General features: G+C 43.9%; 1 protein-coding gene across 1 annotated transcript in view; it reads left to right on the top strand.

Moving 5' to 3' along the window:
- ALK (ALK receptor tyrosine kinase) overlaps window positions 1–26,779 on the top strand; it is a 749,759-nt gene that overhangs the window by 222,186 nt on the left and 500,794 nt on the right. The window contains exon 3 of the mRNA XM_017947405.3: window positions 14,007–14,171. Coding sequence (XP_017802894.3) covers window positions 14,007–14,171 — 165 coding nt within the window. The remainder of the gene's footprint in view (window positions 1–14,006; window positions 14,172–26,779) is intronic.

The raw sequence follows: 26,779 nt of genomic DNA, 5'->3' as shown, positions 1-26,779 counted from the left end.
ACATGGCCACACTCAGTCTAGTTGCCTTATAGTCACTTGGAGAGCACCTTAAAAAACAGGATTCTCGTGAGGGTGTTCACTGGACTGAAGAACTAGGTCTGGTTATCCTAGGGCTTTAACTCGCCTCTACATTGCCTATTTAAATCTTCTCTGGGCCGGGCGCAGTGATTCATGCCTGTAATCCCAGCACTTTCGGAGGCCGAGGCGGGTGGATCACCTGAGGTCAGGAGTTCCAGACCAGCCTGGCCAATATGCTGAAACCCCATCTCTATTAAAACTACAAAAAATTAACTGGGAATGTGGTGGCAGGCACCTGTAATCCCAGCTGCTTGGGAGGCTGAGGCAGGATAAATGCTTGAACCCAGGAGGTGGAGGTTGCTGTGAGCTGAGACTGCACTATTGCACTCCAGCCTGGGTTACAGAGCGAAACTCCATCTCAAAAAGTAAATCAATCAATCAATCAATCAATCTCCTCTGTAACATCCCAACAAAAGGTCTTCCAGCCTCGGCCTGAAAGCAACACATAGAACCACAGTGGGGAAAACTCATCTTGGGGATCTGAGACATGGAATGAATTCCCAGCTCTGATTCTTGTGAGTTGTATTACTTTCAGCCACTACCTACTCCTTTTGGTTCTCTATGTCATCTTTAAAGTGGAAGTGATCAGGATTACCAACTGACAGCATTATTGTGAGGATATCATGACAGATCTGAATGTGCCCAGTGCACAGCAAAAGGTGGGTTTTGGTGGCGTGGCTCCATTTGCTCTAAGGCTCTGGCTTAAAACTCTTTTAAGTCCCTAGTTTTGCCCTCTGGAACTTGAAAGCATTTTGCCTTTAATCACACTAGTATTTGAGCTGGGATTTAATTCATGCAGTTCAGCTTCAACATTTATACACCTATAGCGAATTAAGCAATATCAGTTCTTCACCTGCCTAGAATAACCTTATCTTCTCCTCTGTTCTTAGCAAACTTCCTAGACAAACCCTTAATATCTGTTGAAAGTGTTTCATCCTTCAAGATGTAGCCCAGCAGTTGCTCTTTCTGTGAACCTTCAGTCCTCCCAGGCAAAGAGCCTCCCTTGTTCTGTTTTCCCCGACGTCTCTTAGAGTTAGGTGTGGGCAAGTTCATCCCCCAACTGGACTGGGAGTCCCTGAAGGGTAGAAGGTCTGTGCTCGGCCAGCCTGGTACCTTCCTGTGTTTGAAAACAGGGAGGAATGGAACCGCATGTTCACATTAACACCCAGCAAGTCCTGTCTCTTTAGAGACAGCAGAGTAAGTGGGGAGGTCTATCTGCATATTCTGAGGTCTCCCTTAACCACCAGGCCTTCTCCTATTGTCATGGATGCCACGTTGCTCAGAGTTCATCTCCAACCTTCTGGTTTCAGGAATAAGCCTGTTTAGACAGATGTCGTATTGAAAAATGGTACAAACTGCTAAGGATTTCACCATGCCCTCAGGAGCCTGCGTCATTCTGTTAGACTTTCTTACCCAACACACATACACATATTCTGCATGAGTGTTTCCTGGAAATTGCAAGCAGAGAACTGAATTGGAAGTCCAGTCTGGGTTCTGGTCTCAACTCTCTTCCTGCTCCAGGCCCTAGGCCATGCCACTTTGACCACGTCCCTTCACTCTCCTGAGCCTTAATTTTCCCATCTATAAAATGAGGAAGCTAAGCTAGTTGACTTAAGAATTTATTTTCAATTTTCTGTTCTGTGATTAAGAGCAGAGCCATGTTTTTCTATCTGTAACATAGTAATGGTCACTGATAAGAGAAATAAGAATTCAACTTTCCATGTGTATCTCCCACTGCAGTGTGCACGTGTGCGCACACGCTGCCATCCGAGGCTGTGTTCATGTAATTGATTGATGGAAGGAGACTTGGCCCTTCTTCTCGGCAGCTTGATTATAAGTGAGCTAAACAGATGTCTTGAATTGGGTGATTGGTTCCCAAGATGCATTCCAGGGAGCAGGCTGGTGAAAAAGAAGTGAATGATTTCAAGTTATGGGGCTCTATGACAAATGAACAGTGGTTGTGGGCAGAGTGGGTAGGGGCCAGGTTGGGTACTTAGTGTTATGAAGCAAGTGACCAGATGTTGATGGCAGCTTGTGGATTAATAACGAAGGTGACTGGTGAGCCAAGTACCCCTTAAGGAGATAATCCAGAAAGGGGGAGCCACAGTCCCTAATCGTCTAAGCCTGGGCTGGAAGTCAGGCCCCCTGGGTTTCTACTGACCAGCTGGCTAGAGTGAAGTTAGGCAGCTTATTTTGGCCACCTGCCCAAAGGGGCAATTATTCTTAGCATGGTAGAGATGCAAGAGACCGGAGAATCATTTTATTCCCCCACTCCATTTTACAGATGAGGACACTGAGGTCTGGAAAGCTTAAGTGGCTTGTGTGAAGTTATATCACAGAGCCAGAGCTAGAACCCAGGTCATCTCACTTGAGGTCTTCCACAGCCAAGCTCAATCAGCCGTCACAAAGGAAAGTTTGAGAGAGGAGCACACGTTTCTCCGTCACCCCTTTTCCTTTTACACTTCCAACTGCAACGGGGCTTGAAACAAAGTTTTCTTCCTGCTGTGCTGGATATACTCCCTCTTATATCCTCTCTGCCATTGCTGACTCACGGAGACACTTAAAGAGTAACAGCAATGGCTGGGCACGGTGGCTCACACCTGTAATCCCAGCACTTCGGGAGGCCAAGATGGGCAGATCACAAGGTCAGGAGATCGAGACCATCCTGGCTAACACGGTGAAACCCTGTCTCTATTAAAAATACAAAAAATTAGCGGGGCGTGGTGGCAGGCACCTGTAGTCCCAGCTACTTGGGAGGCTGAAGCAGGAGAATGGTGTGAACCCGGGAGGTGGAGCTTGCAGTGAGCCAAGATTGCGCCACTGCACTCCAGCCTGGGCAACAGAGTGAGACTCTGTCTCAAAAAAAAAAAAAAAAAAGAAAAAGGAAAAAAAATGAGTAACAGCAATGACACCCATCATTAAATAAGGCCAAACTGTGTGCAAGTCACCATGCAGGGCACTCAACATACACTATTGCATTTCACCCTCCTCACAATTCCAGGAGGTGCTCCCTGCTTTAATTCTTATTTTGCAGTTGAAAAAATTGAGGCACAAAAAGATTAAATAATTTTCTCTGACATGTGGAGCTAGTAATGGCACAGCCAAATTTCCAACTTGGGAGCCTGACCTCATGCAGGATCTGTGCTTCTAGTTACTCCATGCAATGCCTCCCCAGACACCCTGGTGCCTCTCCCATGCCCCTGAGAGGTTGATATAAAATAAGGCAAGGACAGAAGGATCTCTGTTCCAGCCTGCTTCTCCCTGGGTCCTCCAAGGTCAAGTCAGGTCAGTTCATCCCCAGGTTCCTGGTGGTAGATCTGAGGCACAGGAAGAAGACACAGTGCTATGTCTGCATCACAGGCCAAGATGGTGAGAACATCCATCTATTAATATATGGTAGCTCAGGGTTTATAAAGCATGGCCACATTCATTACCTCATATGATCATCATAGTAGATATATATATTTTTTTGTTTGTTTGTTTTTGAGACGGAATCTCACTCTGGCACCCAGGCCAGAGTGTAGTGGCACAGTCTTGGCTCACTGCAACCTCCGCTTCCCGAGTTCAAGTGATTCTCCTGCCTCAGCCTCCTGAGTAGCTGAGGTGACAGGCACCTGCCATTATGCTTGGCTAATTTTTGTATTTTTAGTAGAGACGGGGTTTCACTATGTTGGCTAGGCTGATCTCGAACTCCTGACCTCAAGTGATCTGTCCGCCTCGGCCTCTCAAAGTGCTGGGATTACAGGTATTTATATTATTTTTATCAGCATAATTAGTGTGATAATTCTCCCTGGTTTATCCATGAGAAAACCGAGACTCAGGTGGTTAAATGAATTGCCCCAAGCACAAGGCTGATGGGCCTGGAGCTGGGAGGCTTCCTAAGAATTCTCTAGTGAACTTTCCCCTTTGCTTCTGGCCCCATGCTTTCCCTCACCCTGTTCTCACTGTGGCTCCTGGCCTGAGAACAGACATGCTCACCAGCAGGGAGCTTCCAGCAACCATCAAAAAGCAGCTTGTTGGCAGAAGAGTACATGCAGGAGGAGACAACCCAAAAAGCTTTATTGGAGGTGAGTTGAGCCATCTGATCATTGGGAGATATTTGAAACCTAGCCATATATGGTTTTGCTAATTTATTCCAGAAAAAAATAGTGTGGATTTTTCAGAATTTTTCTACTTGTTTAAGGTATTGTTTTGTCTATTTGTCAGGCACAGCTTTGAATAATTATAACAATCAGGATTAGAAACAGAATTTTAGTACCAGCCTTGCAACCAGCCGCTGTGCATTCTTTCATGATCCCCATCATTCTCCAGCCTTTTCCTTCCTCTTAGAGGTCTCCAAGGTCCCTCATGATTCGGAAGGCCTACAGCTGGGACATTCTGATGAATCCCTTGAGCAAGGAAGACCCTCCCTGTGCCTCAGGATTAGTGGCCACTGAGAGAGTTCCCTTGAGCTGAGTACAATCTTTAAGGACTGACAGTGTTTTAAGAATGCTGATTTCTGGGGTTCCATTTAATGAAATGTAGCGTTACGTGTAGATCTCTCTAAAGGCCAGCTGTAAGATAATTGCCATGTATGCATGATGTTTCATATGGTTCTTTACTGAAGACACTTAACCAGACTTGTCAGGAATACATTGGCATTTTCCTATGCCATGAAGAAAACCAGCTTCAGCTGGAGGGGCCAGTAAGAAAGCCTGAGGATGCATGACAGGTGGTGGTTCAGTACTTCTGCCCAGCTCCCGTCTGGTGCTCCCCAAAGTGGTGACATTCAGAAAGACTTCTGCAGCCAGGAGAAATGCCCTCCACACTGTGTGTGAAGGACTCATTAATCAGTGGCATGGCCCTAAGTCAGTATTTTCCTGTGCCTGGGTCTTGTTTTTTTCACATCTTGAATGGAGAAATGGTTGACCTCAAATGTTGCTTAAAGTTCTAACAGCCTCTGACTGCAAATATCACCTAAAGGCAATGCCAACCTTACTTTGGTACAACAAAATACTAAAGAAATGGTCATGGTCATGTGCCATCACCTGCTTCAGACTGACAATTTCTCAGAATACTATTTCTCAGGATGAACAGGAAGCTGTGTTCACAAAAGGCGTGGTAAGCAAATTTGGAATCAGCCAATGTGCTTTGGGAATTCTCCATTCTAAGCACATGCCTCATCATCTTAAGCCCTTTCAGCAGTTCTGGAAAGTGAGGCTTCTCACTGAGATGACCTGAATGAGGCTTAGCACAAACAGTGTCCCATATTACAGAGCTGACAATGGCAGAATTGGAGTCGAATCTCAAGTCTTGTGCTCTATTCCTGTGAATCAATCATGATGATATTAAGGTCACTTGATGCATAAGACATATGGCCATAGACGTACGGAGAAAGATTGTACAGCTGATTGGTATCACAGACATCACCATTCAACAAGTGAGGACAGTCAGGCCCAGTGTCAGGCTCTGTATCCCAGTAGTTAGACATCAAGTCAAGATAACTGGAGACAGGAAAGCATTTTTAGTGGGAAAATAACCCCAACACAAAATCACAATCATATTGTCATTTTAAGTGAGTGGCAAACCTGATAATTCTGTTTTCAGACGCAGATCCCATTGACCAAGTATTCAGTTAAATGAACTCTTATAGGCCCCTTCTGAAAACAGATACATCCTAATGGCCACAGAAACTTTGCCCACCCACCCTCAGTTTTCTAAACTGGGATCCCAATCAGACCCAAGAAACACAGCACATATTCTGGAAGACATCAGTGATATGGCTTGACCGTGTTCCCATACAAATCGCATCTTGAATTGTAGCTCCCATAATCCCTACATGTCATGGGAGGGATCCGGTGGGAGGTAATTGAATCATGGGGGCAGGTTTTTCCTATGCTGTTCTCATGATAGTGAGTAAGTCTCATGAGATCTGATGGTTTTATAAAGGACAGTTGCCCCGCACACACTCTCTTGCCTGCTGCCATGTGAGATGTGCATTTCTTCTCTTTCCCTTTCTGCCATGATTGTGAGGCTTCCCCAGCCATGTGGAATTGTGAGTTCATTAAGCCTCTTTTTCTTTATAAATTACCCAGTCTTGGGTATGTCTTTGTTAGCAGCATTAGAACAGACTAATACAATCAAGAAACCTAGATGGGAACTTTAAGCCCTGGGCTTTATTGTGCTTGTGGTTTTGGCTTCCTGAGCCATACGCCCACTGAGAGTCTGACTTAGATCTTGGTGATGTGTCCTCTGACTCAGTCCTCACCTAGGGCATCCCAGGCCCAACTTTATAGGTCGTATCAGAGCCTTCAAGACAGCAAAGACACTCTGGCTCCTGTCGTGCCCCCAGCTTTGTCCTGCCTGTCCCTCTCTGGGCCCAGGTCCTTTCCTGCCTCACTTGCAGAGCTCATATATTGTTGTAGTGTGAAGTGCGGCCATCCAGAAGAGTGTTGGCATTCTAAATCAGCACACTGGCTGATTCAGAATTTGTATACCATGCCATTTTTTGAGCACAGCCTCCTGTCCATCCTGAGAAATAGTATTTCAATTGTCAGTGTGAAGGAGGTGATGGCATATGGCCATGACCATTTCTTTAGTATTTTGTGGCACCACAGTAACGTTGGCATTGCCTTTAGGTGGTACTTGCAGAGTCAGACACTGTCAGCTCTGCCTCACTTGTGGAGCTCGTACATTGTTTCCTGCCTCACTGCAGCCGCAGACATGTCCATGTCTGTGGCTCTGCGTGAGGGGAGCTATGTCTGCTGCCTTTTCTATTGGCAATCCTGTTTGTGACCTACTGAAAGGGACTCAGGACTCACAGGAAGGAAGCACATCAGTAAAAGACCACCGAGTCCCTTCCTATCTGAGTAACATCAGATGTAACTTCACTTCTCTGAGCTCCAATGCCTTCATCTGTTGAATGGAGATAAGAATCCTGCCTACTTCAAAGGGATTAAATAAGATGATCATGTCAGGTGCCTGGCATGGTGACCAGCCCCAGTGAGCCCTTGGCGAGTGTTATTACTTATGAATACACTTCCCACACACCTTCACAGAAGTCCTCTCCATAGGGCTCAGGGCTCTTCTATGCACACTACAGCATGCGTTGCCAGGAACAAGAAAGTAAGTAAGACCTCCAGCTTTACTTCATAATAAGAGACAAAATCAAGAAGGACGAAGTGTCATGGAATTGATGGGCATGGTGTTCTTCTCTTTTTTATGACTTTTCTTTTCATTCTGCAGTATTTGTTTCCAAGGCTCACAGTGACCTGAGGCTGCGAGGCCTCATCCAAGGGGCTGATGTGGACCTGCCCTGGGGGGCTGCCCTTTAAGGCCCTGCCACCCTACATTCACCTGGAAACTGGGCAATGTTGGAGGGGATGTCTTTAAAACTAACGGGAGCTGCTGGTCCCCTACCTTGAAACTGACCCAAGGTGATTTAGAAAACTAGTAGGGTTTAGGAAACTAGTCTCTTGGTTAACAGGCTCAGGTTAAGGAGGCATAAAGGGCCTTGCTCCAAGGGATTCTGGGGAAATCTGAGGTCAGTCTGGATACAAAGGAGGATTGTTTGATATTCTGAGCCCACTCAAGAGGAGATCCAAGTGTCCAAAATGCACCAAGCTCTCTATTCCCCTTTTGTGGTGTTATGGAGAATAGCTGGAACCTACATGCAATCTCCTTGAGTGTCTCGGCCTGGCACATGACCCTGGTTGGAAGGCCCCCATCTCTGCCTGAGTAACAAATGCTGGGCTTCCTAGGCACAGGCCTTGGGCTTGACTGCTTTGGGAGTCTCACACATTCCTAGAGGCTACATTTCCACCCTCGGGTTCAGAGTGTTCAAGGTGGATGGTCATTGACAACTCTTCTACAGCCAGGGGGTTTTGATAAGGGAGACTGGGTATGTCTTCGGGCAGGGTCACCCCTGTGGTTTTCTGATAGTTACCATAACGTTCTTCTGAGTGGCTGTGCTTCATACTAAAACAATGTCTAGAAGCTAACTGTTAATGAATTCAGTCTTTAAAATGTGATTCATGCACTGGGAGGTTTCAGGAAGTGAGTATCAAATCATAAAAATGTATGAACACACACACACATGTGCAGGTGTGTGCACACATACTCACTTGTTCATCCTGCAACCATTATGTACAAAACTTACACGAGCTTTCCTTTTTTTTTTTTTTTTTTGAGACAGAGTTTTGCTCTTGTTGCCCAGGCTGGAGTGCAATGGTGGGGGTCTCGGCTCACCACAACCTCAGCCTCCCAGGTTCAAGAGATTCTCCTGCCTCAGCCTCCCGAGTAGCTGGGATTACAAGTATGTGCCACCATACCTGGCTAATTTTGTATTTTTAGTAGAGACAGGGTTTCTCCATTTTGGTCAGGCTGATCTCCAACTCCCGACCTCAGGTGATCCGCCTGCCTGGGCCTCCCAAAGTGCTGGGATTACAAGTGTGAGCCACTGCGCCCGGCCAAGCTTTCCTTTTTAATTCTTTGAGAATCTAGAGGCAAACCAGGTCCCCATTGAGTGTGATGTATATTCAACCTCCTTCCATAGGAAATCTGTCTCTTGGGATGACAACAAGTCCCTGTTTAGGGGCAGCAGCTCCTCAGCAGAGGCAGGCTGAATGGTCTGTAGGTTTGGTTGTGTCAGCCCAGGGTAAGCCTATAGAATCACTGACCTTCAGAGATGAAGGGCACCATGGAGGACACATGCTCCATTTCTTTCATCTTTCAAATGCAGAGAAACAGGCCTAGAGACAGAAATGGACCTGCTGGGGTCTCAGCTACTCTGTGCGGGACCAAACCCGGAACCATCCTCCCTGCTCTGCTAGAACCCTTTCCCTTCACAGCACTTGATGCTCCTCTCAGCTGGCAGATCTTTTCCAGAAGGTTCCATCACCTTACCTCTCTTCCATGATGGAAACAACAAGAAAGTAGGTGGCAGTGATTTCACGTATGTGATTGGCAGGTCCTGGAAAGTGTGTCTTTTTCTCAACGCTCTTTTTCAATGGTCAGATTCTCTTGGGTCAAAACAAAAAAGGTCAAGATCTCTGGATCCTCCTGAAGGTCACAGTCATTCTGCAAAATGGGCCTGACATTGAGAAAATATAGATGTGTCCCCTATCATGGAGAAGCCTTTTCAGATATGAAAAGTTTGCAGGCTTTGGGTCTGAGAATAGCCAAGATAAAACACTTCATAGGTTTCTCATCTATTGTGTAATTTAATCTTCAGCACTAAATTGAGATTCTGAAACTGGGGGAGAGAGACGAACAACACTGGATATTCCGCATTATCCAGTTCTAGGTCACTCTCTGGGTCTGCCTTGGGGTAGTCCTTTGATTTGGGGGCAAGAAAACTTTTTACGCCTCAGCTTCCTCACCTATAGAGAAAAGAAGAAACCAACCACTTCTCAGTGTTGTTCTGAAGATGAGGTACAGTGATGGAAGGAAAACACCCAGGACAGTGCCTGGAAGACTACCAGGAGGGGCTGAGTGAATGTAGTTTCCCACCCTTACCCCTGGGTGGGTGTGGACCTGCCTCTGTGGTTGGGTTGCTTAAGGTTCAGCACTGTGCAGAAGCCGTAGACCCCTCTGAATCCCTCCTGTAAAGTAGATTCTACAGTCTCTACCTAACAGGCACTGAGTCGGAAGAGGGTGAAGGAGAGACATTCAAGAAGCACACTAGGTCTAGAACCTCGGAAAAGACCCAAGGAAAATAAGACTTAACCTGGTGTTTTAGACAAGTCCCAAGGTATTATTGCCCAAGAGGCACTGAGGCTAGTTTGAGAGAGAAAAACCTGTGTCCATGTTTTATAAGAAATTAAATCAGAATGTAGAAAAGCCCAATTCAGTTTCACCCAAATGAGTAGTAATAGTAACTCCATTCCTATTTAAAGCTAGAAAGTACAGCTTTAACAGCTAAAAGGAGGTTGCTGCGGACTGAGAATTACAGAAGAAACTCATTTGATAATCGGTACATTTGCATAGTCTGTTTTACTAGGCAGGATCTGGCCCAAACACAGCCAATTATCACACTTAAATTCTCCAGCATTCAAAGATCCTAGAATTAATATACTTGGTGCTGGGATTGTATATTCCACTGTCTGTTTGTTGAATACACATGTAGGGCACATTTGCCAGGCAGGACACAACTCAGACAGTTGGCACACCTCACCTCTGTCTTGAATAGAAATAGGTCATCTTTCATTGGAGGAGAAAAATCAAGATAGACGATGGCTGCAGAAGTTGAATCTTTGGGAAAAGCACTGATAATTGTCAATGTGGGATGGGAGTGGCTGGGGGCATTCTCTCCCTTTCTCTGACATGAACATCCACCAATGTGGATGTGTCTTTTTGACCCTCCCCAGAGGAGTTACATTTCATGGCTACGCCTCTCCTTATTAGTCATGTTTCATAGCTAATCCTTCCTATGTCACTCTGGTGTTGCAAAGTACAAAATGTTGGACCAGTTTTCTCTTTGAAGTCTGCTATGAAAACCAGGTGTCTTCAAATACATCTTGAAGATTAAGGCAGCCTGTGGTTCCTGGACACCAGCTGTAGAGCAAGTGGCCTATCAACCCAAAGTGAGAGCTACCCATTTCAGCTTTCCAGTATGAAGGCAAGTTGTCTGAATCGTGAAAGGGCAAGGAGTGTTAACCTTAGGGCCAGAAGGATGGTAGCTCCTGGAAAGCAACTGAGGAGCAGAAAGACACTCAATAGAAGTGTAATTGAAGGATTTTTTTTTTCTTTTCTCCTACACTTAAATAGTTTGCTACACTTAAATAGTTACTTAGTGTTAACATGAATATTTTGCTCCCAACTCTGCAGCAGGGCCAGCTGTCTATGGGTGTGGACACCCATTGGAAGACAATCCAGTGACCAGCTGCTTGCCTTAGAATCTGCCTCCACTTTATTCTGAAATTTCCAACACCAGACTTGTCTTGGAGATTGGGGTAGTAGTAGCCTCAGAAGCAGCTGTTAAAATGCACAAATGCTAATTGGGACGTAGCACCCATTAGCACTGTCACAAAGATTGAATTATCAAAATAGCTATTTTAACTCTTCTGAGGCCATGGACTTTGGAATCTTTAAAAAGCCAAATCAAATGGGAACTTTAGAAAATATCTGGTCTAGATTTTATATTTGAGGAACTTGAGGCCCAGAGAGGTTAAGTGACTTATTCAAGGTCACCAGCAAATCAGTGGCAGAGATGGAGCTGCAGCCCAGGTTTCACCAGGTGCTTGTTCCTGGAATCTTCTAGTCTATAAGCCCTTTGTCTTGCAGATGAGAAAACCAGAGTTCACACATGAGAGGTAACTGGACAAGCCTGGACTCAAACTGAATTCCTCAGATTATCTGTCCAATATCTATCACATTATCCCTTTTTTTCTTATTCCCATGGCTTTGGGGAGAGGATGAAATAAGAGGTGGTTGAACGTTTTGTGTCTTGGCATCTTCCATTAATCCATAAGTCAGCTTTGAGAGCCCACCATGTGCAAAGTTCTTCAGCCACTTTGGAGAGTAGACAATGAGCAAGGAAGGGGAAGAAAAGCTGAGTGGTCCATGTACCCTAAAAGTGGGGCAAATGTGGAATCACTGGACAGAAAGAGTCTGCCTAGAGAAGCTCAACAAAGTACAAAACATCCCAGGGCATGGGCCCTTCCTGCCTCCCTTTTCTCTCTCTCCTTACCCAGGGACCCTCCCCAATCACTCCCCAAGAGAAAATAAACCCTGATTCACTGTCATCGCCTTGGCCCTCTTCTCTGGACAGGAGATTGAAGGGTAGATTATAGGGCTGGCAAAGATTATATGAGGAAACTGCAGTTCCCTGTGGCCTTTCTCTTATCAATCAGAAAGGACAGGGTCTGGCTAGCATTTTTCAGAGCATCCATTATGGACCAGGTCCATTTTTTCATAGGCAGTACATTTTTTTATTATTTTTTATTATTTTTAATTTAAGTTCTGAGGTACAAGTGCAGAACATGTAGATTTGTTACATAGGTATATGTGTACCATGGTGGTTTGCTGCACCTATCAACCCATCACCTAAGTTTTTAAATTTTTTTTATTTATGCATTTTTTCTTTTTTCACGGAAAAGGGCAAGCAGGTTGTATTTCTGGCCAGGCATGGAAAAGGAGAGAGCACTTGCTCTAAAGACAGCTTCTCCCAGAGCAGTGGGAAGCTGGGGAATGTTACAGGGTTAGACGTGGGTCAGAGGCTATGTAAGCTTGTGGGGAAAAACTTCAGACACGCAGGTGCAGATCAAGAACACGTGTGCAGAAAGTGGCAGTGATTCTCTTCTATGGGTGGGAACTTTTGCATTATAATGATATGCTAATGATCTAAATGTGACAGGGGCCACTGGTTCTGGTTTGCTCTGGTTTTGTGCAGGCCTTATCTTCCTCTGCAAAACGTCCTGAAGTTCCCAGGCCATCTGGAGTTTTTTGTTTTTTTTTTAATACTTTAAGTTCTGGGATACATGTGCAGAACGTGCAGGTTTGTTACATAGGTATACACGTGCCATGGTGGTTTGCTGCACCCATCAAGCTGTCATCTACATTAGGTATTTCTCCTAATGCTATCCCTCCCCTATCCCCCCACCCCCAGACAGGCCCTGGTGTGTGATGTTTCTCTCCCTGTGTCCACATGTTCTCATTGTTCACCTCCCACTTATGAGTGAGAACATGCGGTATTTGGTTTTCTGTTCCTGTGTTACTTTGCTGAGAATGATGGTTTCCAGCTGCATCCATGTCCCTGCAAAGGACATGAACTCATCATTTTTTATAGCTGCATAATATTCCATGATGTATATATGCCACATTTTCTTTATCCAGTCTATCATTGATGGGCATTTGGGTTGGTTCCAAGTCTTTGCTATTGTGAACAGTGCTGTAATAAACATATATAGGCATGTGCCTGTATAGGAGAATAATTTATAAACCTTTGGGTATATACCCAGTAATGGGATTCCTGGGTCAAATGGTGTTTCTGGTTCTAGATCCTTGAGGAATCACCACCCTGTCTTCCACAATGGTTGAACTAATTTACACTCCCACCAACAGTGTAAAAGCGTTTCTATTTCTATTTCTCCACAGCCTCACCAGCATCTGTTGCTTCCTTTTTAATGATCACCATTCTAACTGGTGTGAGATGGCATCTCATTGTGGTTTTGATTTGCATTTCTCTAGTGACCCGTGATGATGAGCTTTTTCTCATATGTTTATTGGCCACATAACTCTTCTTTTGAGAAGTGTCCTTATCTTTTGCCCACTTTTTGATGGGGTTGTTTGTTTTTCTTATAAATTTGTTTAAGCTCTTTGTAGATACTAGATATTAGCCCTTTGTCGGGTGGATAGATTGCAAACATTTTCTCCCATTCTGTAGGTTGCCTGTTTACTCTGACCCATCATCTAGGTTGTAAGCCCTGCATACATTAGATATTTGTAGAGAGTGTGTTTTACCACCAGTTCTTACAGCCAACTTGAGTGGTAATTATCAGCCCAATGTACAGGTGAGGGAATTAAGGGACAGAGTGGTGAGTTTTCTTGCTCGGAGTCACCGGGCTGGTAAAAGTAGTGCCAGACTTGGACTCAGGCCTCGTGCGTTGCTTGCGCAGGCTCTGCCTACTCACCCTCAGGCCCTCTCTGTGTCTTCAGGTAACTTCACAAGATGCAGAGCTTCCCACCATTCAACCTGTTAGTTAGCTCTGCTTTTTACCTGCCTTCTCTGAGAACATCTCCCATAATATGAGTTACAGAAAGGGCACATTTTACTCTCTTAGGCCCCTTTTCACCAATACAGAGCCCCGTGGTATTGACAACTGATCTCCCCTGGACAGGGCAAAGGGTGTGGAGGAGATGAAGGCCAGCCTCCTAGTGTGGAGTGGAGGGGGCTGAAAAGCCACATTTGGGAAATGGTTTGTTCCACTGATCCTTGGCTCTTATTGCAGGTCTGGAGTGCAGCTTTGACTTCCCCTGTGAGCTGGAATATTCCCCTCCACTGCATGACCTCAGGAACCAGAGCTGGTCCTGGCGCCGTGTTCCCTCCGAGGAGGCCTCCCAGATGGACTTGCTGGATGGGCCTGAGGCAGAGCGTTCTAAGGAGATGCCCAGAGGTAAGGGAGAGACCACTGGTGATGTCGTGGGTGGGTCAGGGCCAGGCTGGAATGCCTGTTTCTGTTTGAATTGATGAGACTTCACCCCTGTTCTGCTCTGTTTCCGTTGAAACCTGCTTTTAATATCTGTGCCTTTCCATGGCTTCTTTGGCCATGCAAGGAAGGGAGGAAGACAAGTCCCATCTCAAGTTCAGCCCAACCCTTTATTCTTTAACAAGTAATAAAAGTAGGGTTTCATAACTCTCCTCCATGCAGATTTCCCTGTAAGAGAAAGTGCTGATCGGTATTTGAAATGGGGTTGCCAGATAAAATACAAGATACCTCATTAAATTTGAATTTCAGATGAACAGCAAATGATTTTTTAGTATAAGTGTTTCTCATGCAATAGTTGGAACACACTTAAACTAAAAACTATTCCAATTATACAAAACAATTCAAATGTAATTGAGTGTCCTGCATTTTTATTTTTACTGCCAAATCTGGCAATCCTAATTTGGAAGGTATTGTAGAACTGGCTTAAATGTTTGTTTCAAAGCCATTCATAAATACTTAAGTGACATGTTTGCTTGGTGTGATGCTTTCTGTGGCCCTGAGCTGTTTATGAATGTCCTCTTCTTTATTATCAGGCCTAGGAAAGGTAGGCTCAGAGGAAAGTAGTGGGCAGTTGTTAAATTGTGCTGAGTTTCTTGGAGAGAGATATGGAGGCAGTAAGCCCTGGTCTAGTTTTATGTCTCACCAAGCCAAATCTTAGGGCTCCCAATGTCTTGAACCCAGAAAACTCTACTGACTCAGAATTGAAAGCCTATGTTCCTGGCTTTTAGGAAGAAGTAATAACTGAAATGGCAATGGGCTTATTGGACATTCAGGGTAGTTTTTTCAGTTTGCAAAGCACTCCCACCTACACTATCTCATTGGATTTCAATGAGAGAGGCAGGGCAGAGAAGAAAACTAGTGCTCAGAGAGGGTGAGTGACTTGCCCAACATCACACAACATGTACATGTGAGTCTGGGTCTAAATACCTGCTGTGATGAGTCCTAGACAAGGGTACTGTCCACCACATCATGCTTCTGTCTTTGTAGCAAGACCAGGACCAGAGTGTGCTCTGTGGCCAGGTTCTTGACAGAGATCATCTCAGGCTCATGCTACTAGGGAGTCTAACAGGTCAGATCTGTTAAGCTGATGAGGGAGATTGAAGGTGGCACAAAAACAACTAATGCTCTCAGGCTTATACCTCAGTCTCTACCTTGTCATCAAAGAACCAAAAGAGACTTTCCTTTCTATACACTTTCCTGGGCTGACTTTTTGTCTTTATAACTCTTTTGGGATTGCTTGACCTTGACTTATATTTTAAGCTGCTTTTATCTGGATTTTGATAGGTATTGTAGTGTGTGTGTGTGTGTGTGTGTGTGTGTGTGTGTGTGTGTGTGTGTGTAGGTGAATGCTCTTAACTAGAAAGTGCATCAGAATTCTTCTGGAGAACTAATGGAAAACACTGCCTAGATCCTATAACCTGAGATTCTGATTCAGTAGATCTGAGATGGAGACTACGTATCTGTGTATTTTACATCTTTACTAGGAAATTTAGCAAAAAGTAGATATATGCATGCATAGATTAGAGATTACAACAAAACCAACAACACTTGCATTCTCACTGCCAAAAAGCTGAAGAATCTGAACATTATCAGTCTTTTTGGGGTTTCCTCTATCCCACCTAGATCACAAACTTTTCCTCACCCTCCAAAGTAACCACTCTCCTATATGTTGTGTGAATCACTTATTTGCTCTTTTTCATGGCTATACTACCTATGTATATAGCTCCAAACAACATATTGACTAGGTTTGCATGTTTTCAGCCTTGTATATAAATGGGATTATACTGTCTTTGATCTGTTCACTTTGATAGATGTAGCTGTGATTCATTTGCTTTTGGTACTATATTCATCCTTTGCATAAAAATACACAATTGATCTCTTCTACTGTCATTGAACATTTGAATTATTTCCAGGTTCTTGCTATCGCCATCAACACTATTGTAAACATTTTTGTACATCTCTCTTGGTACACATGTTCAAGATTTTATCTAGAACAGAGACCCCTAACCCCCAGGCTGCAGACTGGTACCTGTCCAAGGCCTGTTAGGAATGGGATGCATAGCTGGAGGTGAGTAGCAAGCGAGCCAGCATTACTACCTGAGCTCCGCCTCCTGTCAGATCAGCTGCTGCATTAGATTCTTATAGGAATGTGAATCTTATTGTGTACTCTGCACACACACGGACTGTGCATGCAGGGGATCTAGGTTGAGTGCTTCTTATGAGAATCTAATGCCTGATGATCTGAGGTGGAACATTTTCATCCCAAAACCATCTGTGGGAAAAATGTCTTCCAAGAAACTAGTCCTTGGTGCCAAAAAGGTTGGGGACCATTGCTCTAGAGCATGTAACTAAGAGTGGAATTGCTGGGTGAGAGGGTCAGTGCATCTTCCATTTCACTGGTTAATGCCAGTCTATTTTCCAACGTGGTTGCACCAATTTGTACTCCCACTAGTGATATATTGGTATTCCTCCCCATGGCTTTACATCCTCATCAATATCTGCTATTGCCAGACTATATTTTTTTATCTGTCTGGCGAATGAAATACAGTATCCCATTGCAGCTTCAATTTTCATGGAAGTCTGTTTTATTTTATTTTTCATAAGTTTCTTGGGTGATTCTGAGGCATAGCTGGGCTTGTAATACTGTTGACTTACTCTCATTCAGACTTACTCCCATTCAGCCACCCCTAGGACTATCTCCAGAGTCCAACGTTTAACCTCTAGAAACAAGTATTTTTGGTCACTACAGATTTTTTAAAAATTTATATTCCAGGAGTGGAATTGTAATTACAGTTCAGTGAGATCAAGAGAGAGGGACAAGTGGAAATTTTGTTCTTCGTGAATTCCACTGATGGTACGCAGTTACACATTATAACTTTGAAAGTTTGTGCTTTAAAAAAAATTTTAAACAATGCCAATACATTGTGCATTTCACTTGGTGACCTGTTTCTCCTCTTCCACCTGTGATTGCTGACATGAGCACATTATACTGAGTGCTGTGAGAAAACAAAAAAGAAGGGGAAGAGGAGACAAGGAAGAAAATAAATAAATTTTTACTTCTTAGCATTCCTTAGCATGGAAACATATCAATGCCTTTTGTTTTTATGAAGCTGGATCCCAAGGGTCAGTGCACACACTGAATATGAAACTTTCCCATTAGATGAATCAGAATTGGAATATCCATTTATTTAAAGTAAATGTTGTCAACTTCCATTGCTCTGAAAAGTCATCACTGTTAGCATCAGGTAGTAGTTCGCAATACTAAGGATGGTGGTATGAACAACCATAGCAAAAGCTGCTGTGGATACACCAGACTCCTTTACCAAGCTCTTTCATGAACGAGCACATCCAAACATAGCTTAAGAGAGGCTTACCACTGTCAGAAACTTCTAATTTTTCTGGGGTCTAATGGAGGGGTCTGTACTCACACAGCATGGATCAGTCATGGAAACAAGGAGATGAGCCTCCCAGCCCTCCCAGAAACTCCACTGCTTCAGTAATGACACTGAGAGGTGTTTGGAGCTTTCAGGAGTGGGTCATTCATCACTTTTCTAGTCAATTCTTTACACCACTACCTTTCCCTGAAGTAGCATTGTTCCTCATGAAGCAGCCTACTGTAATAAACTCCCTTGACCTTCAGGGAAAGAAGTGAAGGTAAAGGAAGAGAAAGCAACCTGTCCATTCGGCACAATGGCCAAGCAGGGTCCTATATTCCAATCCTAACTCCCAGAGCTTTAGAGTCTCAGTTTCTCGGTCATTTTGGCAGAAAGGGTGCTGGCGGTGATGATGAGAAGCGGGGATGGGTTGCCTTTAGTATGATGTAGTCACTATTTTGTTTTCTAACTCAATATTCATGGGTCAGAGAGTATTTAGATGCTATTGCAATATTTCTTGTCAGGTATAGAAGGGCCAGAAAAAGGCAGCAAGATGGTACCAATCAAAGATAATGAACTGTAAGTGTATAAATCCTGAATGATTTTAATTTATGGCCCCTGTAGCTGAGAATAATAAGGAAGATACAATTCAGAGCAGCAAGATAATAAAAAGTGATCATTTTGATGGAACATAATATTATGAATGAATAAAATCTTGAAGAACCATCAGATCAAGGCATTCTGTGACTTTTTAAGAAGTGCCAGGGGCCATGTTGACGTCTAACTGCTTCCGGTGTTTTGGAATGTAGTCAAGGTATTTTTCTTCTCCAGCAAGGCAGGATTTTACTCTGTAGCACGAATCCTGGCTTAAAAATGGAAAACATACTCTCGCCCCATCCACAGAGCCCCGTCCCCAGCGCCTCACTCCCAGGCACACACAGGAAAGATGGAAGCAGACTCCACAGTGAGGAGGCTCCTATTCTTCCTGGATCGGCTCGACTCTCTCCCAGTGCTCCGACTCTCAGGTTTTTGCTTTGATTTGTTTTGTTTTGGTGGAGGGTCTGGATGCAGCACTGCTACTGAGGTTCTTCTGTTCATCAAGATGGCTTCGTTTTCAAAAGGTGGTGAAACACCGTCCTGGAGCCCTGGAGTGGCTAAGGATGCTTTCACACATGACTAGGGTATTGCAACACCAGGATGGGGTCATTCAAACTTTTGATGCACTCCTGTCGTACCCTTGTGTATTCGTTTCCTGTGGCTGTTTTAACACATTCTTACGAACCGGATGGCTTAAACAACAGAAATTCATTCTCTCCTCATTCTAGAAGTCAAGAGTATGAAATCAAGATGTCTGCAGGGTTAGTACCTTCCGGAGGCTGTGAAGGGAAATCCTTTCCATGCCCCACTCCTAGCTTCTGGTGTTGCCAGGAATCCTTGGCATTCCTTAGCTTGTAGATGTCTTACTCCAAACTCTTCCTCTGTCATCACATGGCATGCCTCCTGTGTCTCTGTCTGAAATCTGTGTCTTAATGGGACATATGTTATTAGATTGAAGGTCTACCTTTAAGTCCAGCATGATCTCATTCTGGGATGCTTGATAACATCTGCAAATACTCTATTTTCAAATCAGGTCATCTTTACAGGTACTCTGGGGTTAGGATTTGGACAGATCCCCTGGGAGCCACTCTTCAGCCCACTATGCCTTGGTTTTTCTCCCGCTGTGTCTGGGTTGGCATGTGGATCCCATGCACCTGTGGACTGTGAATTCTCAGACCCTTCAGGAAGTCTGATTAGACAGGTTCAGAGGAGCCCAGATTCATGCCAGCATTTCTCATCCTTTCTTCAATTTCTTCCCCCACCCCAAAAGTTTGCCATATTCTTAAAAAGGTCCCTGAACACTTCTCAAGTGAACTGTATCCCAGGAGTAGCAGGGACCTGAGTCACCTTTTGAGCTGCAGGTGCAGGCTTTGTGGGAAAACCCTCTCAGGATATAGCCTCCTTTGCACCCACAGTCACTGCAGGCTGCAAATAAGTGGCTGAGTTGACTCTGAGTCTTGCCTCTGACTCCTGATCTTTTGAGGCATTGATAGGCTACTGGAATGATAAAGGGCTGCCCAGCATTTCCTCCTTCATCAGTGAAACTCATCGTTAGCCAACCCATTTCTGCCTTCAGGCTTCATTTGCTGATTGGTGGGGACCTCTGATACCTACATGCGAATGGGTTTACCACTCTTCCTGGAGAGCAAGTACCATAGGTGAGGAAGGGTAGGAGGTGTCCTTACAGACGAGGACAGGCTCTCAGTAAGATGGAGACAGACGACCTTCAGAGCTGGAGAATCACTGATCTTTATCCCGAGAGCGCTGCCGTTGTCCCTGCTCTGCACCACTGCAGAGTGAAATGTGCTAATGCAGGCTTCAAGTCCGGCATTTACGGCCCACAGGGTTCAGTGGTCACCCTGAAGTTCATCTGATTAATGGGAGTCAATAATTATACATTTCACTTTGTCTGTAGGAACAGCCTTTAGCAAACCTCTTGTTTTAGAAGAATGTTGAAGTTGGGGAAACAGGAGAGGTAAGAAAACTGAAATAGAAGAAAAATGTAATCGGAGTGACTGCTGATCACACACACGGAAATGCAGACACATACTCACAGGCCGAACAATGTTCCTTTCTTTTCACTTGTTTCAAACCGGATGATCTAAACTGGGATTGTCCTTGCCTGGTATTCACAGGCTGCAGCTCCCCAGAGCTCCCTTCCTTTGCTGCTCTGTTCATGGCCAAGTTTATACTTTAAGTCAATGGTCTCCAAACTTTATTTTGTTGTATGCCCCATCGGTAAAATTTTTGAGCATGTACTCCTACCATGTTATATTCATCAATTATATGCACTTTTATGTGCCTAATTGTATAATACTATTTATTAGCAAAGGTTTTTCTTTTCTTTTTTAGATAAAATAAATATAATTAGAGCCACACATCTGTCCTCTATAAATGGAATCAGACTTCCTTGTTTGTTAAGTCATCTCACCCTGGCCCAAAGGTTCCCAATATCTCTGTCCCTTTTCCAGTCCTTTAAGGAGCATTTCTGGGGCAGGGTTCTCCCTGTCCACTCTCTTCCCATTACATGGGCTGTGCTGGCCAGGGACTCCTTCACCAGGAAGGCCTCACACACAGCTCTAGCCCCTGTGTTCCCTCTTAAGTTTCAAAGACCTTTATCCTCTTTTCTCAGAATCTGCATCGTTTGGAGAGGAAAGAGATAACTTCTTGGTTGAGTGCTACTGACAACACTAACTCTCCAAAGTCAAGAGATATCTTTATAGAAATTCATGTTTTCATTTCAACTGACATACCTAAGATACAGGCTGCAACCAATATTTCCTACTGGCTTATCTAAAAAACTATCTTGGTGCTGTTTATGATGGTGAAAACTAGAAATAATTTAAATGCCTAAAATAAGGAATTAATTACATAAAATACAGTATACCTAAAATATTATAACACAATTACAGGTATACTTTGTAAAAATATTGAATAATATGGGGAAGTATTTGGAACCTATTATAAAAAGCAAGTTAAAGAATGTGTGTAGTAGAAGTTGTTTGTAAAAGAAAAAAACACTAAGTACCTAAGGAAAAAGTCCATAAGGAAATATACCAACATAGTAGCAGAAGTTATTTCTAGATAGATTAATTATTAGTGATTTTCATTTCCTTCTGTTGCTTTTGCTATTTTCCAAATTTGAGTTCATTAACATGTATTATTTTTATAATAAGATAAAACATGCTATTATTTTTAATACAAAGGGATCAAAAATTCTCATTCGAGACTGTATTGAGTTATTCTATTGAGTTCTATTCTATTATTCTATTCTATATGTATTCTATTGAGTTATCTTAGACTTTGGGGGAAAAATGTTAACTATTTTGTGCCACAACCACAGTCAAAAAAGCCCATCCAAAAATTCTGGCTAGGATGCAGTAGGCAAGCAGACAGACAAGCAGGTTATTTTCCTGCCTGCCTGCCTAGGGACAGAACATTGGCAGCTGGTATGGGCTCCCAAGTCCAGAGCACCCCATCCCCTACCTCTTTCTGCTTGGCTTATCCTTGAAGGGTAGGAAGAGGGAAATGTGGAAAATAAGTGTGCAGTAGGCTCAGGAATATACCCAGCAGCCAAATCCAGCATCTAAGTAAGAGTACAGAAACACGCCCACTTCAGTTCAATTTTTGCCCCTGCAGACTTACCAAGAGGGCTCTGTGTGCTCATGCTTTTCATTTGAGCATGATTTCTCATCACACTAAGGTCACTGGGTGGATGTGTGGCCTTTTATCCCTGCCCGTCTTCTGGAATTCACCAGGAAAGCCCACATTAGTTCTCTGGTTCTGTTTACAGAAGCATGTCACTTGTCTCTCAAGCAATATGGTCCCTGGCCCTTAGATCTGGACCCTTGAGCAATCACATCAACAAGTTGTGGCGTGTGATTCTTTCCATCTAATGTGATTCTGATACAACTAGCAGCTGGAGTTTGGGCTCCTGAGAAAGGTTGCCTTAATGAGTGGCATTCTTGCCTCAGGGGTGGAACTTCCAGGGAAGTATTATTCACCTCCCCATCAGGACAGGCCTCTCCTGGGGTGCTGGGATGGATTATAGATGTCCAGTGAACATGGAAACCCTCCTAACTGAACCTCATGGGTCTGCCCACAGGGAGATGGGGAGCTAGGCATGTGGAGCAAGGAAAGAAGGACTGGCTGGGGAAGCAGAGGCCTGGCTCTGGTCCCAGCTCTGCCATTAGGAGCATCACTTTACTTCTCTGGGTCTTGGCTTCCTCATCTGTTAGGTAATAGACTAGATGGTCAATAAGGCCATTTCCTGCTCTAAGACAAGGGTTAGGCATATGCAATACAAATGATGGCCAAATACCTGGCACAAAACCTGTGAGGCACAGAAATCTCTACCAGCCCAGAGAGAGAGAGACCCACCTCCTAAGGTTTGGCCATGGTTTCTGGAATCTAAACAGCCCAATGATTCAGGTCACCCTTTGTACCACAGTGCCAAGATAGGATCATTGCCTCCAGAAACCCTAGTATTTTCTCTGGAGGAGGGAAAGAGGAACTCCTGGCCCATCATAGCAGCTGAACTTGTCAGATTAGATTCCAGAGGTTTGGGAGCCTGAGAAGGGATCATAGCACAAAACTAAAAACTAGTATTGGCAAATTAATGCTTCCTCCAGCCCCCAACAAGATGTCCCAATCTCTAGAACCTGTGAAGATGTTACTTTATAGGGCAAAAGAAACTTTGCAGATGAGATTGTCTTGGATGATCTGGGTTGACCTAGTGGAATCACAGGCGGTCCTTAAAAGGGAAGGAGGAAGGCGGGAGAGTCAGTGTCAGAGAAGGAATGTGAAGAAGGAAGCAAAGATCAGAGAGAGATGGAGATTTAAGGAGGTTACATTGCTGGCTTTGAAAATGGAGGAAGAAGCCATGAGAGGAAGAATAGAGGTGGCTTCTAAGGGCTGGAAAAGAAGAGGACATGGATTCTACCTGGAAGCTCATCTGGAAGGAACGCAGTTCTACCAACCCATTTTATACTTCTGACCTGCAGAACCAAAAGATAATATAGTTGTGTCATTTTCAGCCTCCTACTTTCTGGTAACTTGTTACTGCAGCAATAGGATACTAACACAGCTGGTCTTGACCAAGTTGGCATGAAAATTGACATCCTCTTGGGGTCAGGGCCTTGGCTTACCTGGGACATGATTCTAGAAGGATCAGGGCTGAGAAGACTTCAAGACAAACTGACTTAGATACATTGAAGGTATCCAGTGAATTGTGGCTGAAAATGCAGTCCTTAAACTGTCTCCTCCACTGTAAACAGAATAAACTTCTCTATGGACAGAAATGGGACAGAAATACCCAAGAGGACAAGAGCTGAGGCCAGAAATAAGGAGATGCATCTGGGAGTTTGGCTCTTGTAGGGCAAGAAGTACCGAAAGTACCCCCAGGGAGGGTCCCGGAGAAGGCCAGTTGCTAGAAATGTGGTACCTGGGATAAGGCTACTACTTTACCTGTGGAGAGAGCCTGAAAGAGCTGTAACAGCTGCCAAGAGCTTGGTTTCTATGAAGCTCCTGTCTGGGGTGGTTGGAGGAGGCAGTGAAACTACACACACACGGGTTGGGGTGAGCTGCCAACTGGCTCAGAAATAAGCCCTGTTTTCTGTCCCAAATGAAACTGGTAAGAGTTGCAGACTGTAAAGTGCTTCTCCAGCCATAGTCACAATTGATTCCTATAACATAGCAAGATAAGTATTATCAGTATTCCTAATTTATAGATGATAACCTAAGATGAACTGGTAAGTTTCAAAGAGAGGAAACTGAGTCTTATTCATTGCAGTGTTCCAAGAGCCTAGCCTAAGCCTCAGTATAAAATAGGCATTCATTAAATATTTCTTGACCTATAGTTAGAAGCTTGGAGAGATGAAGTAAGAGGTTCAAATCTGCAAAGTCAGTATATTGCAGAATCAGATACTCAATTCCAGTTTTTGAACACCCAGTCTTAACATTCTAACCATTACGACAAGCTCTTCTTAAAGCACAATGTTTCCCAGGCCTGTGCCCACAGAAGACTCACCCTCATTAGATATCTGGCAGTATATTCAGAAGTTCGGGGCGTCACCCAGATACCAGTGATACTGGGGTATCCGCTTTGTTCTATGACACAACCAAATTACATCAATTGGGGTGTCTGGAAGTGCAGTGTCTTTGGAGGGGTCTTGGGAAGCCCACTGTTACCTGTGTCTTCTTTGCAGATGGCCGGGTTGAGGGGTGCTGCCCAAGGCAGCTGCAGCCTAAAACTTACCATCCATCCCGGCCACACAGAGATGCAATCCATGTGAGGAAGTGGAATTGGTTACTGCACCAGCTAAGCTGTTTATGGCTTCCCTGCCCTTTTAGAAATGGAAGGCGCACTGTGCTGAGAGTTGAGTGCTGGGTTGGCCATTGGTTGACACGTGACTTCAGACCTCAGTCTCTTAATTGGTGAATTGAGTGGGTGGGACTAGATCATCTATGAAAGAATGTGGAGCTGTCTTTTTGCTTTCCTTACTTCCTCGTGTTAAGAAGTTTTTATTAGTGTTATCTGAGTTTTTTAGCCTCACTGATTTCTATATATCAAATAATATAGATAAGACACATCCTAAAGAAAAATGGGCTCTGCTTAAGAAAAGCCATGAACCACTCTGAATTTATGCTTGAAGAGATTTGAAAGAAAGCCAGGACCTTGCAAAAAAGAATAAAATAAAATTCTCTTGAATGGGGATAACTACAGAATTATTCTACTTAGAGTGGAAAGATAATCTTTACTCATTCAAGATGGAGAAAGACTGGTTCAATGTAAGTTGAAGAGGGATCTGGGGGTCATTTTACCTCTGTGGCTCCCTTTCCTGACTTGTTATAAAAATCAGTCGAAATAATGCACAAGAGACCATTCTGTAAACAGGAAAATGGCATAGTAGAGTAACATGCAGCCCTGCCTGACAGCAGCCATCCAGCCACAGCAGGCTGAAGCAAGCGGTGCTTCTCTGTCTTGGTGTAAGGATCTTGACCCTACAAAACAGGCTTATTGGGCCCAGGCATTCACATATAACATCATATCTGGGCGGCGTGGGGGGGTGGGTTAAACTCAGGAATTTTGGACATGACAAAGGATATGCTAAGAATGAGGAGCCCTCACCTGAGGCAGTAATCATGCACATTTACAAATGGAAGTGCAGCAAGCTTGAAAGAATACATACACAGGGCTTCAGATCTCATTGTCCAGCTCTTTCTGCTAAGTGATTGGTGAGGACCTTTAACCCGCATGGCAAAGGCTGTGGTCAGGTTATTCTTATCTAATGCATTATGGTCCACTTTGAGTTTTCTCCATCTTGCTTTGGGATCCTTACTACTGATTGCTAGTCATGCTTTTTTTTTTTTTTCTTTCTTGAGACAGAGTCTTACTCTGTCACCCAGGCTGGAGTGCAGTGATGCCATCTCAGTTCACTGTAACCTCTGCCTCCTGGGTTCAAGCGACTCTCCTGCCTCTGCTTCCCAAGTAGCTGGGACTACAGGTGCATGCCACCACACCCAGCTAATTTTTGTATTTTTAGTGGAGATGGGGTTTCATCATGTTGACCAGGCTGGTCTCAAACTCCTGACCTCAAGTGATCCTCCTGCCTTGGTCTACCAAAGTGCTGGGATTACAGGTGTGAGCCACCATGCCCAGCTTTCATGCTTGATCAAAGTACATGTGTTGAGTAATACTCCTTTCCTAATTGATTCTTGTGGAAGCTGTTATTATTTGGAAATATGCAAGATGCTGTATTTACTTGTTAATGAAACTAATAGCATACATAGTGTGGCAGCTCCCTGTGTCTCTTTTCTGGAGCACCCTGACCTGTATCTGTGTTATATTTGGCAACTTCCTTCTTTCTGTTGTGATCAGCATTTAGAGGCTGCACCTAGAGGCAATAAAAGAGGTATTTGAAATATTGTGCTAAGAATGATGAATTATTCTTAGGTAAGGTACCTACAATGACAATAGTCTTTCGATTATATATTGCCATGACGCTAAAGTAGATAGACATTAAATTTACTTCTGCAACAACAGCTTACAATGCCCCTGTTTAATCCCCTTATCTCCAACATTACTTCAGCTAAACAAACATAAAGTATTATTAAAGTATCATTATGTAGGTTAAATAATCTTCCTCTCCTAAGATTTATTCTTCTTCATTTATTAAGACAATACACTGATACCCAAAGGAATTCATTCTATAGTGGTATGTACCCAGGCAGTGCAGTGTGGGAGAACTCTGTACAGTCACTGCTATCTCTCCCATGTCCAAGTTCCAAACACAGATTATATCCTATTTGGAGCCTTTAACTATAAAATAGGTCAGAGCACTGGGAATATTAAAAAATAGAGTCATCAAAATAATTAATGCTTTCAAAATGAGGATTTGAGAGAAGACAGGAGTCTCAGTGCTTTTGGCTAGGCAGTTCTCTAGAGAGAACCCATAGTTGCCCAGCCCTCAAATGAGTGCTTCATTCATTTCTCTCACTTTTGCTGTATGTTACTTTTCCATCTCTCTCCTATCCCCGTGTTCT

The sequence above is a fragment of the Papio anubis genome, chromosome 14 (assembly GCF_008728515.1).
Source record: "Papio anubis isolate 15944 chromosome 14, Panubis1.0, whole genome shotgun sequence".
Lineage (NCBI taxonomy): Eukaryota > Metazoa > Chordata > Mammalia > Primates > Cercopithecidae > Papio > Papio anubis.
This window is presented reverse-complemented; position numbering and strand designations above follow the sequence as displayed.